Source organism: Oreochromis niloticus, linkage group LG17, assembly GCF_001858045.2.
Source record: "Oreochromis niloticus isolate F11D_XX linkage group LG17, O_niloticus_UMD_NMBU, whole genome shotgun sequence".
In the NCBI taxonomy this organism is placed as follows: domain Eukaryota; kingdom Metazoa; phylum Chordata; class Actinopteri; order Cichliformes; family Cichlidae; genus Oreochromis; species Oreochromis niloticus.
The window spans coordinates 10,285,397-10,300,257 of NC_031981.2; the positions used below are offsets into that span (position 1 = coordinate 10,285,397).

At 39.2% G+C, this 14,861-nt stretch overlaps 1 protein-coding gene across 14 annotated transcripts in view; it reads right to left on the minus strand.

Annotated features, from left to right (window-relative positions):
* Positions 1–14,861, minus strand: part of LOC100690550 (ELKS/Rab6-interacting/CAST family member 1) — a 154,858-nt gene that overhangs the window by 87,353 nt on the left and 52,644 nt on the right. For 9 of the 14 annotated variants that reach the window (XR_003214533.1, XR_001224368.3, XR_001224369.3 and 6 more), the window contains 2 exons: positions 14,179–14,372; positions 7,488–7,499 (listed from right to left, as the gene is read on the minus strand). Coding sequence is in view for 10 of the 14 variants with exons in the window: in XM_025899631.1 (XP_025755416.1) it covers positions 7,488–7,499; positions 14,179–14,372 (206 nt within the window). In the remaining 4 variants the exon portion in view is untranslated. The remainder of the gene's footprint in view (positions 1–7,487; positions 7,500–14,178; positions 14,373–14,861) is intronic. The other 5 variants (XR_001224370.3, XM_025899635.1, XM_003445022.5 and 2 more) reach the window with 1 other exon arrangement.

A 14,861-nucleotide genomic window follows, 5' to 3' on the forward strand; every position in this document is an offset into this window, starting at 1 on the left:
CCTCCTCCTCTTCTCCTCTCTCATTGAAATTTTCTTGCTTGCAAAATCCATTTCCTCCCACTTACATGCCAATATTTTGCATGTCGCATTATAATTACATGCATGAAAGCAATTATTTATTTGCACTGAGCCAATGTTGGAGGACAAATGTACCGCTTCTCTTTCCTTTCGGGGTTCCTTTCCAAATGCAACATAACTTTTTCCTTTGGATAAATGCTTTCATCAGACCATAGACCATTTCTATACTCTCTTCTTCTCCCTAGCTCTTCAATCTCTGTCTTTTGTCATTTCCATATCTAGTGCTTTCCCTTCTTTCCAAACTCCATGAAGGAGCCAAAACAAGCTTTTATGCTATAATGATTATCATGTGAATATAAATCATACTTAACAAGACATTCTTCCTCACAAGTATGCTGCACCTGTATGTTATAGTCCCTCTAAATGGTTTTAGATGTAATTTATAAAGATCAAATGTCTTTGGGGTTGTGTCAGGAGCATAAAAATCTGCCAAATCAACCATGTGGAGCTACCTGCTGTGGTGACCCCTTTGTGAATAAGAGAACAGCTGAAAACAGCTTTATCAGACAAGACAAGGTAACAAAATAAGTCAGAAGTTATGCCTGGAACTAATAGTTACTGTCAATCTTGACTGAATAATCTGCAGTTCATTAAAACAAAACAAAACAAACTAAAAAACCCAGACACAGTACAGTAGATCTTTTATCTGGTAGGTTAGTTAAAGGTAAAGGCACCATAAAAGGGAATACAGTTTATAGAATCATTAGGTGTACTCAAATGGCCTCCATGGTCATCAGATCTCAATCCAACAGAACACCTTTAGGATATGGTGGATTGGGAGATTCCCATCATGTATGTGCTGCTGACGAATGTGCAGCAACTGTGTGATGCTGTCACGTTAGTATGAAACAAAATCTCTGGGGAATGTTGCCAGCAGTTTATTGAATCTATGCCATGAAAAATCAAGAAGGGCAAAAGGCAGTTCAAACAAGGTGTATCTAATGAAGTGGCCAGTGTGTATATATCTATAACAAAAATGTGTCAGTTCATTTCTTTCTTTATATTTCTCCTCTCTCTGTATTGAATAACAAACCGGGAGTAATGTGAATGTACTGTTTAAAAAAACTGTAGTTTGCATTTTACACGTTTAAGTAAAAAGCAGAACAACTTCACTCGTTGCTCGGTGAACTTTCTGCCTCGGCTCAGCGCAGGCTCAGTGCCATTCCAAGTTGTTTTAATATGTTAAAATACTTCCTTTTCCCTCCCTCTGAAATCATTTTCAACAACTGCTGCAAACCGCTGGAGGAGGAGGCGGAATCACAGGAGAGCTCACTACCCACAGCGCTGTAAACACCACATACAAATGTGCAGTGAAACCACGTCCGCACACACACAAAATACGCACATACGCAGTTATACACGGGGTTGTGTTCCAAACACAACCTGCTTTGTATTAGATCAAATCTCCGGCTCGGACCACACACAAATATTTGAAGCACCCACGAGCAGTTGTGTACATACAGAGTTGTGAGCGCAGCATCGCGTAACACAACAACAAGCACCCATTTTCCAACATTCCCACATAAATGCACGTAAACAAACACGATGACACACAAGGTAAACAGATATTATATGTTAACATTCATACACACACACTGATATACTTGTTGACAGGATTTTCAACTTCCCTAATTCTTCCAACCCCCACCCAAAATATCCCCAAGCACTGACCATACACACACACACACACACACACATCTAATCATACAAACACAAATGTACAACGCAGTCAAGCCTTCATTAAACCTTAGAGTTGTACAAAAAGGATATATTGGATATTGGTGATAATTAGCAGGAAAAATGAAAACACACATGCACACAGACAATCTCACAAACTTCAGTAAACCTCAAACCCTTAAAAAAAAGAAAAACTTTTCAACCTCCCTCATTAGCATGTTGCTGATATTCAGGGACCCACATTAAGGTAGTATTAATATTACATTTGGAGTCCTGTATAAATATTTGATCAGAAATGCTCGCGGGCCTCATGTATGTTTACTGCACATAGTTCGCCCAACATTAACATCAAGGATTTCCTTTTAAGTATTTGGAATTCAGTATTTCCTTTGAAAATACAGGAAACATTGGTCTGCTTCACTGAGCCCATAAAAACTATAAAATACAGAAAAGAAAAAAAACAGCAAAAACATAATAGTTGAGTCTTTCCTGCTGTCGATGTGGTAGAAAAACATTTTGGAGGAATAAAGAAAGAAGTAGTTATTTTATGACTTGAGAAACGACTCTAGAAAATCCCTCAGGTAGAGGGTAAGTAAATTTGTGAAGTAAATAAGGAGTAAAGGCAGCTAAGACCCGTGTGCATGTGTCTACAAACCTTCACAGTGTGAGTTACTGGAAACTAACTGTAAAAACACTGTGATACAAACAGAAAGAAATCGCATCTGTCCTTATGAAGATAAATCATATTTAAAGGGTATATCTAAACCAAAGTGTTTTGGTAATTGTAACAGTGTAAGCATGTGACAGAGAGCCAGAGTTGATCTTGGCAGTGTCTTTGTTTAATATGGAGAACCGTGAGGTCCCGGAATTAAATGCTGACGCTCTGTTTCTAAGTCTCATATTCATCTTTTGATGAACTTAACTGATCCAAACTGAGATTTTATTATAGATGAGTCGACTCACATTTAGCTCTGTATCTTAACGGTGCTTTTAACTCAGTGCATAAAACATAACCACACAGGGAAGGGAAATAGAGTTGCATTCCTTTTCTAAAACAACCTTACAAAGCACAGTATGAGGAAAAACATACATTACAATGAGTATCGGTAGCACTTTATGATAATGTCACACTAGTGACAAATTCATCATTTATGTCACATTACGCCTCCTTAGTATGCCATTTATAAATACAGGTATTTTACTATAACTACGATTATAATTACTATTAGCTGTGATGTAGTAGCGGTGTTAGCTGTACATGGTGTAGTGGATGGGTGGATAAACATCTGTATTTATAAATGGCATACTAAGGAGGAGTAATGATATATAAATGATGAATAAAATAGTAATATTTTACATTACTAATGCTTAAAAGTATGACATTATTATAAAGTGCTACCTGAGTATCTACTGTTAACTGTACTATAGGCTTGTGATTCTTAAACAAACAAGCTCTTAAACAAAATTTAAATGAGAATAAACAATTAACTGAACAATGTAATTATTCATAAATATTGATTGATTACAAGCGGAACATCAATGAAAGCGGCCATTTTTAGCTAAATTTGTTCTGTTGTTAAACGTCGTGTTGATAAGCTAAGTGATTGAAAAAGCTCACTGATCCAGCTGAAAAACACAGCCGAACGCCTTTGTGTTGATTAAAGAAGCATTTGGCGTGGGTTGAGTGATGGTGCCTCCATTTAGAAAAAGCCAAAAAGCAAGATTTCATACTATAGTGTGTGATAGTTTGCGAATGACGTAGGACAACCTTGATCTTATGAGTACCATATAATGACAGGTACTATCCTCACATCCACCTGAGGAGCTACACTATAGGACCAAGATATCGGGCCACAGCAGTCTGCCTTTACAAACATTTCTGACGGAATGAGTGGATGGGAAATTCTGACTGGAAAATTTCTTTCCTCCTAGATATTCCAACTGTTTGAACCGTAAGCGGTATTATTGCAAAGTGGAAGCATTTAGTAACTCAGCCACAAGTTACAGAGCAGGGTTGGTGAGGCGCACCATGTGTAAAAGTTGCCAGTGGTCTGCTGACACAATAACTGCGAGTTCCAAACCACCTCGAGGATTAACATCAGCACGAAAACTGCACCCTGGGAACTTCATGGCATGGACTTCCGTAAATGAGCAGCTCCTGGTAAGGTGTAATGTGTAGGTGATCAAGTACTTGTATTTCTTAAACTAGACACTAGGATATATTTACAGTTGCACACTGGGTTCTCCTACTTCTCTACTAGGATTTCACAGTTTGCTCTGTTCTGTGGAGAGACATGTAGACACCATTGCATTATACTGTTTTTTGTCTTTTTGGCCATTTTAGCTATTCTTTGTCTCGTTTTTTCTTTACTATTTTAATCAGAATAGCGATTTTAAGATGGGGGATTTTGGAAGAAGAGGGGTTTTTTTTAAAAGATCAGCTGCCTCCTAAAAGGCTAAACTTGCAAAACAATGTGCTACTGAACCATACCTCTCCCCATATATTCTTTTAAAATAAATATTTTTTAGTCACTTAGACCATTTCGGATTATTTAAGTGGTAGTTAAAAATCACATCTGTGAATTCTTTTTTTTAAATTCACAGATTTTCTTATAGATTGGGCTTCAATGTGACTGCAGGGTTTTTAATTAGATAGCTCTCAGCAGCAATCCCTACGGTATCGCTGTCACCTATTAGCAGGCAAATTCCTACTTGTGTGTGTATGTGCAAGTGTGTGAAAGAGAAAACAACAACAGCAACAAAAGAAGAAAATGTGCATGGTCTGTGATAGTGTGCGTGTGTGTGTCTGCGCGTTGTCAGCCATTAGCTGACAAATTCCTGCACCACCTCAATGCTCAGGACCTCAAACAGATACACACACAAACACACATACCAAAGAAATTCCTTTTTAAGCTCCACAAACCTTGATGTCAGACATTTGGCAGTGGATGAGGAGTTCCTTAGCTCCACATGAAAACAACCCGTGAAAAAAAAAAGGCAATATGTGGAAAAAAACAAAACAAAAAAGCACAAAAAAGGACAGAAGACGAAAAGATGTCTTCTGTCGTCTACCAGACACCAAGGCAGTACTGTCTTTTCTTTTGTTTTTTTCTCCCCCTCAAGAGTTGGATCACAAAAAAACAAAATAACAGCAATGAAAAAGCTGACAAGTCGGCAGGGGGAACAGTGGCTCTAGAAGTTGAAAAAGAAAGAAAGAGCAAAGAAAGTGCTGGTACTGGGGAGACCTTAACAGCAGAGCTGAGCACACAAAACAGACCACCAGATTTATGCAGGAAACAGAAGGAAGAAGTGGTTATTATGTGGTTGATCACAATGCGTATGTCGGACAAATCTCAATATGACTTTGATATGTCGGTTTACAAAAAAAAAGGCAAATTCAGGATTTTGGTTTCTGCATGTTGGAATCTCATTACATTATGACGTCTTGAGTGGGGACAGGAATATTTAAAAGTTAAACAAGAAGGGAGTTTGGAAAGTTCGGACAATGAAACTCTAAATTGTATAGTTAAATGTTTTGGAAAATCAAAAAGATGCGTGTTAGACCGGGTCATTATCCATGTATTTGTTTAAGCCAGTCACCTGCCAAACCCCAGTATTGCTTGTAGGACTGGATGCATATGCCAGTCAAATCCCTCAGCAGTTGGTTTTATTTCGCCAATTTTTGTATTACTTTTTTAAAATTGTTTTGCTTTTTCAAAGGACTGTCTCTTTGATGATTCTCCTCGGTAAAGTTCAGTGGGTTATAGTGCCACAAGGTGGTGCCTTCCTTCTTTTTGTTGTGTTGAACGAGAATTGAGAGTTGTAAACAGAGACTGAGGAAGGAAGGTAGGGGCAGGTTTTCTATCATTTAAAGGTGGTTCAGTCTCTGCTCCTCCAGTTCACCTGACGTTTCCCTAAACTGCTCACAATGCATCCTATTGAAGTGCTTCCTTAACAGTTAAAAATGTACTAAAAGTCAATAGATTAAAACACTGAATGGAAGCATGTGTGTGCGAATAAGTGAAGTAACAGCAGGAAAGCACAATATAAATATTGGTCCAATTACCATTCTTATCATGTATGGGTAGCAGATGTAGCATTGAGGAGAGCTACTATTGTATGGTCTATGCTTAATTCTGCAGAAAAAAGCACCAATGTGGAAATCTCTATTTCTCTGACCCAGTTAATGCCAGTGCTGGATAGACGATCCCCGTGAATAGTCACGTAAAAAAGTAAGTTTTCAAAGGCCTCTGTTCTCCTGTAAATAGCTAAGTACATCCTTAGTGCGTGCATAGGAATTAAGAGGGTAAGCATTTCATGACACTGTCCAGTCATTGTCCAGTTGAGTCATGAACTCCTCTGTATGCCAAAGTGTTTTGAGGCTAATTTGAGGGCATCTAGCTAAAGCTTTGCTGAAACTCGATCATGCAAGAGCACAATGATCCCAAGAACACAAGCAGAATGGATAAAAAAGAAAAGAGTCAAGGTGTTTCACTTGCTTACTTCCATTTACTTTTTACAGTTTAAAGTCTTTAGTTTCAGTTAAACATTTATACGTTTCAGTGTTTAAGTTCTTTACTTATCATTACGTGTGTGTTACTTATTAGGGGCAAGTTTTAATTCACAACAGGAATTATACATAAAAACTTCACTAACAGTGATATAGACGTGCCAATCTCAATGGATATAATGTATCAGTATTTTTCCAGGTGGGTTATGCTGAAACTTTTGATCAAACTGAGAAAGATTAAAAATGAGCACAAAAGGTCTAGTTTTATTTTAGCTAGCTCTGTAAATACATGTAGCCACAAGGCTAAAAACTTTAGCATGTTTGTTGGCATAAATCAAATAATTTTTCACCAAAACATTGTGTCTGCTAACCTTTGCATCTTTGGGATAAGACACTGAATTTTTGTGAAATAGTGTGTCTTTCTTTGACTAGACTTCATTGACTGGAGTACATTTTTCATTTCAACAGAAAAAATCCAGCCAATTCTTCTGGTTTCTAGTCTTCATTCCAGCCTAAGCCAAGTGCCTACTTGTTCCAAAAACAAATGCTGTACAGACGTAAGAGTGGTCACTCTATTTTTATCTTTCATCTTCCACCCCTACACAAGTTAATGGTCAGATTGCAGCACTCGAGCCAATGTTGAGAGCCAAACATTGGATCATGGACCAGTACCATTTATCAAATCCAAGATGAACAACTTAAAATTCTGTTTAAAAAAGGGCATCTTATCTGCTTAACAGTAGTGGTGTCAAGAACATGTGAAAAGTGGAGTAATTTCTTTAGAAGAGCCACACAGACAGAAACCCAACAGAGATAAAAAGACCTCTGAGCAAAAGTTCACAGCTGTCCAAGTTAATTATGGAGATACATTTTGCTCGTTTGCTGTGGTAGCCTCAAATCTGAAGTTATTAAATGAAGCTCTGGTATCAAAGTTTAACTGCTAGTGTGGTGAAGACTCTGGCAGGGTGTTATAATGGAAACTGAAAGGAAGAAACAATGTTTCCTCTTCAAAGCTGCACCAATGTGACAGCAAGAGTGAAGTGAAAGTCAAGGTGCCTCCTTCAAAGACAGACAGATATGATGAGAATTATTAAAATCAGAGTTTATGACAGAGTGAAGTAAGTGTCTTGATGCAAGGACACGCAGTATGACAATAAAGGAGAGAGATGAGAGAAATACAGGGAGAATGACGAAGGAAGAAAAATAGGCATGCTGTACTAACCTTGAGGCAAGACTGAGTAGAGCGGGAGACAACGTTCCATTGGAAAGTTAAAAGAAAGGGAAAGAGAGAGAAGGAGAGGGAAAGGTGAGAGGGGAAACAGGAGTTGAGAGCTAGGTTAGCCAGCTTGATCAATCTTCAAAGCACAGGAAAGACATAAGAGACAAAAGAACAGACCGAGAGACATAATTACCCAAAGAGAGACAGCAGGCGGACACTAAGACAAGAAGACAGGCATGACCAAGCAAACAGTTAGGCAGGCAGACAGTCCCATAAAAACGGGTTAGACTCGGGCTTTTCTCCTCTCAGTACAACACTGAGGGCTATGAGAGGCCCGCTCAACTCAAATGACCCCTACAAACATTTAAGGGCACAATGACAAACCATGGAAAGTGAGCAATTAGCCAATCAAAGCAGAAGCTGAGGGCAAGCTCTCTATGAAATACTTCTTCAATGGTTCAGATTTTGTGGATGACTTCTTTTGCTTCCCACTGGGGCCACTTAAACAGTTCACCGGTTGTGGATTTGCAAAGTCTCAAGCAAAGGGTAACCAGCATGCAATCATTAAGACATGAAATCTTAAAGAAAATTCATTTCCTAAACTGGCATACCCAAAACGTTTTCCATGCAATAACTCCTCATAACTGAACTTTGACTGAGCATGCCAGAGACAAATTGTCCATTACTGAGGAATATAACAATAAACTTCTCTAATTTCTCACTACTCGGGTCTACACTCTACTTCTCGCCAAACCTCCTCCCGTTTTCTCATATTTCTCTCTTATCCGTTTCCCATTTCTGTCTTTTCCGTGAGTTCTGTTTTCTGTTTCCCTCTCCCTGCGACGCAGCCCGTTCTTTTCCTTCTCTGTACGTCTCTGCTCGTTATTCTGTTCTTTCTCGCTGTTTTTCTTCTTCCACCACGTTTCTTTCCCTTTCCTTTTTCTGTCCTCTCTACGTTTTCCACTCTTCCATCCAAATCCTTTATTTTGGCCATCAGGGCAGATTTTCAGCCCCATTTCCCCTCAGTGTGAAGTCACTCAGTCTGCTCCAATTACTGTCCTTGTTACTGAAATAAATAACCTGGTGCCATTGCAGCTGGATTTACACTACAGGGGAAACAGAGAGGCTTGATTCTTACCCTTGTTTAACCCACATCTGATCTTTTCATTAGTAATGCTCCCGCTGCTCACTTGTAGCCCAAGGTTAGCCCCGGTGCCAAGCTAAGAGTTGGCCTGTGGCAAATGTATTCTCCTCTGACATACCTGTTAGCTCCAGACAAAGATGATAATTCACAGCAGGCTTAGGCAGCTTGAGGATAAAATCAGCATTTGTACATACAAGATTACAAGGTCATCGCTTGTGTTTCACAAAAGCCTTGTTACACAATATAAGGTTGCTATCTCAAGCAGGGACTGCAAGATAATTTTAACTATCTATCTGTTTAGACCAGCAGCTAAGTTAAAACAGCTCACTGGTATCTTGACCATTTAGCTCCCAAATCCTATCCTTTAACTTCAATGATTTATGTCCTATCAGATATAAGCAGCCATAACCAGAAACATCATAATAATCCTTAACATGGCAGTTATCAGACTTCTCCAGTCAAATTTCGAAAAGTAGACTATAAAGACAAAAATGTTATTCTTTCAATTCCGGTGCAAAAAACAAAGCAACTAGCCATGCAGTCTCCTTTTTACAAACATTTAGAATAACCAGTTCTTTTACAAAGTGCTCGCTGAATTAGAGCATGGTACAATAATAGGATGGCACCGCTGCAACAAGTTCCCTCCATGATATTTCACAATGAAATTTAGGTGGTATCGTTGGAAAGCATTTCAGAACCACAGCGACCAAAGCACGTAAAAGTTGACAACGCTGTTCTGACACACCCACTGCAGAGCTCCAAACCTCCTTTGGCATTAACATCAGCATAAAAACCGAGCACCAGCAGCTTCATAGCATGGTTTCTCTGAGCCAGTCCAACAGCTTCAACTGTGTGATGGCAGTCATTATGATGAGATGTAAGTAGGTGTTTTGTTTTTCTTGGCTCACTGAATCCATAAACTGAATTTGTGTGGCACTTGTTGGATGCTCTAGTGGGACTGAGTGGGGATGAGTGGCAAAAACAACTTCAAGAATGACTTTGTTCTGTTTGGTCCTATCCTAGATGATGTCAGAGTTTACGGTAGCATAAGCAGCTCTGTCCCAAGCAGTGTTGGTCAAGTTACTTGAAAAAAGTAATCAGTTACTAATTACTGATTACTTCCCCAAAAAGTAATCCCGTTACTTTACTGATTACTTATTTTCAAAAGTAATTAATTACTTAGTTACTTTTTAAAAACACGATTTACAACCTGAATAGGTGATAAAGCGATAGATCTTTCAGCCCAATTCTACTTTTTCTGCATAATCCATCATACAAAATGTAATCAAATGGAAACGTCTCTTTTTAAAACGTTAAATCTTTTAACATTATGCATCAAGCAAAAACTTAATTATATGCAACATTCTCTGACTGGAAGAAATTTGTTTAACATTTAAACCTATTTTCTGCACATTCCAGCACATAAAATAAAATATTTTTTTGTATTTACACTCACTCTTTCAAATAAATGCAAGTAAAACACAGCAGAAAATAAATAAAATCAAAGACTAGCGGTCCTGTTGCTCTGTTTTCACCTGTAAAGCAGGAGTGGGGTAGGCGGAGGTTTACCCTGGTGCAGGTGTGCCGCAGCGGTCAGTGGAAGACTCCGTGAGTTTCTCTGTGAATTTCACATTACGTCGTAGCGCACTCGCTGCTTGCTTGGAAGTTTAGGGGTTTTTTTCGCTGTAAAAAGAAGTTTTCTTCCCACGCACAACGGACACTAATGTTTTTGTCACTTTTTATGGAATCAAACTCAAAATAAGGTCAGTACTTCCACGCTTTGAACGCTGCATGCTATACTCTCTCCCGCACTCGATATATTATGATCTGTACACAGCTGCTGTCACGAACGTCGCACTCGCTTACGTCACTGTCATGAGACATTCTCGCAAAAAATCACGGTTTTAGTAACGCAGTAACGCAGCGTTCCTACGTGAAAGTAACGGTACTCTAATTACCGTTTTTGCAATAGTAATCCCTTACATTACTCGTTACTTGAAAAAAGTAATCAGATTACAGTAACGCGTTACTGCCCATCTCTGGTCCCAAGACAGAAAAAAATCAACTTTAGAAATGACAAGTGGAACTATTTTATATGTAATCTAAGAACTAACGTTTTAAGAGGCAAATCCTCTACCACTATCACTGCAACATGATATTTAATCGAGAAACAAAAGTAATAAAAAGGATATCCTGACATACCTTTTTGAGGTGTGTCTAGTAATTTGCGGAAACCTATGTATACAGCAGCACGATCTGATATCGTCATGTTGGTGTTGTTCCCAGATCATCATACTAAATGTTGTTCCAGGATCAACATTGCAAGTGACCAATCAGAATGTTGTGATGTCATACTTTTGCGACTTCGGGAAAAACCGCCGTAAAACAAAAAACTGTACTTAAGCTGCGAGAAACCGCCTCTGTCCGCCGATCAACGGACCCTGACTAATCACTGAAATTAGCCATGGATAGTTTCCCTCATCACACCCCTAACAGCTAAATGAATCTGCTACATGATAAGATGTACAAAGAACTGCATATGTTCTGATATGACTGCTGTACAACACTTTACTTCACAGCAATTACTTTAAGAGCAAGTTAAATTTACTCATAAAATTCTACTTAATCTAAAATTTTGTATTAAAGGACACTTTTCTAAGTCTAAATGTAACACTTTTCCACTTACCAAGGAGCAGCTTTCAAACTCCAGATATTAAATATCACTTTTAAGATCCTTTTATTTTATTGTACCCTACTGGGATAATGAAACATCTTTCCATATAAAACCAATCTGCAATTTTAATTGCTTATAAAGTTACATTATAATGTTGTCTGTAAACTTAGCACTGCTGTAAATCTGCATCTGTGGCTACTGGCAGACTAAACATCACACAGACACACTTAAAACACACATGTTTGAAGTTACCCGGTGCTGAATTATTAATAGTCCTGTATTTCTACTGGCCAAACAGAGACGCAGTGAATCTCCCTGAAATCATTAACAACCATAAATCTCGCAGTCACATCGCTAAACGCACAGACAGACAGAGAAAAGGAGGCGAATCTAGAGTTGGGATGGGTGGAGATTGTGTCCAAGAAAGAAACTGGAGTAAAAGATTCAAGAGACAGCAAGCGAGTAGGCGCTGACAGACGGCATAAGAAAGTTCAGGCATAAAAAGCCATACAGAGAGAGGAAGACAGCCGGGCTATAGACACCATCTGGCCCATTTAACCCATGAAGATGAACTCTAATTTCACAAGAGCAATGCATTCTCCATTATTCAACAGGACGAACTAAAAATGCACCAAACACACCCTTAAAAAACTCAAACCACTAATATTGAACTGCTGTCCATAATATAAAGGCCATTGATTCTGCTTAAGCTGTTCTCATAACAAATTTCTTTACGTACTGGGGCTAAACAGACACAGAGGCACAACATCAAACAGGTATTCAGGTAAACACAGAGTTAGGGAGGCATGCAGGCAGACAGAAGCTACGGGCAGAGAAATAATCAGATATAAGCAGAAAGGAAAGGCAGAATAAGAATAGCTAATGAGGTAGACATGGTGTACACAGGCAAGAAAGGTTGAGAGAAAGGTTAATCCAAAATTGCACAGCAAGGTGGAAAAGTAGATAGAAACGTCTGAAAAAGAGTCTGAAAAAGAGAACGATTGTGGTAAACTCTGCAAGTCAAGCATCCTCTGCTGAAAGTGAAGCAAAAGTGAAGCGAGAAAACAGAGCCACTAAATGAAAGAGTTGCATCATTGACAGGAACAGAGGCTCAAAGAGTTTCGGTGCTATACAGCAACTTCGGTGCCAAACTGTGCCCTCATTTTACAAACTTTGGGGAGCTGTTTGGCTTGTCATACTGCAGTAACAGGCGACTAAGACTTTGTGCTCATGCCTAGATATGTAAGAGTACAACTAGCTCCAATTTCTGGACGTGGGAGAGAGAACAGTACAAGTACACCATAACAGAGAAACTCAGCGAGTAGTGATCCAATGCCGCAACTCTTTGATGGTGATTATTAGTGAACACACTCAGCTCTGTCCCATGTGGAAGAGGCTGGCAAATACAAGAAAACCTGACGAGAGAAGATCTTTTTCAGTGTTATACACAACCTATGATGAATGAAGTATATGTGTAAGATGCTTTCAGGCAATATTTTTATCCAATCAATCCAGATTTATGAATTTGTTTTGCATGTTTTTCATCTAAAATCCAAACTTCTTGCCCTGTGGCTAATGCTTCATAGCCTTTTCCACATGGGTGAGGGTTATTATCACTGTGCTCTTCTGACAAGCAAAGTGAGTTTCTTTCGTGCAGTGGTCAGACAAATAACTGACTGACAGAGCTGTCAGCCACTCACGTGCCCAGGTAGTCCCATACTAGCCCCCCATTGGCTGCTGAGAGGCAGCCGGGGCAGGGGCCTGTTTTCGCGACTGCTGAGAACGCCACAGATGAGAGGCAGCAGGATTTCTGGGATGTTATGGGATGTTATGACCGCAAACACACACAAAAAAAAACATAAACGCACTCACACCAATGAGGACCCACATGAATATACACATGTTAGTGTATAAACATGGGAATAAGAAGGGGAATGGATGGAGAGATGAATTAGGGTGCAAGAAATAAAGCAGAAAATGGCAGGAGGAAATGGGAAGAAAAAGAGGGAGAGGAATGAGCCTGCGACAACTAATGAGTTTGTCTTACAGGAAAGATCACCAATGACTCTAATCGGCTTCAGATTCAGTCAGAAAATAAAAATAATGGGTGGTAAAGTGGAATCTGAGACACAGTCTTTCACACAGCCTAGAGACAGGTCCGTGACACCCTGACAACCATAGGTTGCTAGGGAAAAATGTGTATTCCCTGATCGATGAGTGAGTGAGTGGCTGTCACAGTCGCAAAGAGGGTATTCCACCGAAAATCTCTTTGGTTGCTAGAATACTGCTTTAGTCACCTGTAGTTTGCATCCAAGACGCCGATTTTGCAGACACTCATCATTATTCTCCGACCTTAGTGAAAGGAGAATCCTGAAGAACATCTGCTTGCAACAATTTGAGGGTATTTGTAGATAAATCTGCATCTTCCATGCAAACTACTGGCAACCACAGCAACCTGCTACAGACTAAAACACTCATAGGGAGGTTATCAATGCAGCACCGTATGCTTCTTTGTGATCAATTTCATGCTAGCGGCTACCAGCAACTTGTCATGGAATATGGCGGAAATGGTGGTTACCAGGGGGTTACTACTGTAACTTGTTTCTAGACCAGCATGAATGAGGCTTTAGCGACTGATTTTACAGTCACTGCCAGCAAACTCCAGTAGCCGCTCACAGCAAGTGGAGGAATACTAATTTTTCCCTCGGGACCGATCTCCAGGCCTGTGTGACTGGGCCTTAGATAAACAATCATTTCACCAATAAACACAATTTATCCATTGATTTAGGTTAAAGGAAAGAGATACACAAGTATTAAAAGAAAACTGCTCAGTGTCAAGAATTGTTTAATCTACCATATTTATCATCCTTTCTTACCTCTCTAGCTCATGAATCTTTTTCTCCTTGTCATTCTTTTCATTCTCCATCTCCCTGAGGATCTCGAGAAGTCGTTCCACCTCAGATTGGGCCTTCCCAGCCTCCTCTTTGTACCGGGTCACTTCCTGCTCAAGGCTGGAGATCCGCTCAGAGAGTTCAGCGTTGGCCTGAGACTCTGCCGCTGCACTCTGAGCCTGGAACAGGATTTAATTATTAAAAATAAACCAAGTGTTAGCTTTCAAAATGAGGTGACCACCACTCGATTGAAACGATAAACTCAAACCAAAAAAGGACGTGCCAGTAACAACATGTGTGCAGGATGAGCTGGATGGATTTTAAAAAGATGCATGCTTTTAGAAAATGTTTAGTGGAAGTGTTCCTCTTAAATAAAATGACATTTAGCTCTAAACATCAGCCTTTAGTGGTAAGATACAAGATTTTTATATATCAGATTTTAGATACTGTATTTACAGTAGCATATAAAGCAAACTGTTGAAATAGACACCCCAGTATTGTAGAAATTATGTACAAAGCATGTTACACATTTTTTTAAAGGGCTCTAATTGTTTCCAAATATTCCTAGTTTTTTCCCATGTTTTCCACTCCAAAAACTTAGTTTTTTATGGGTGTACACTGGCATAAAAAGCACATTTTTCTGTTTATTACTAGCGAGAAATGTGAAG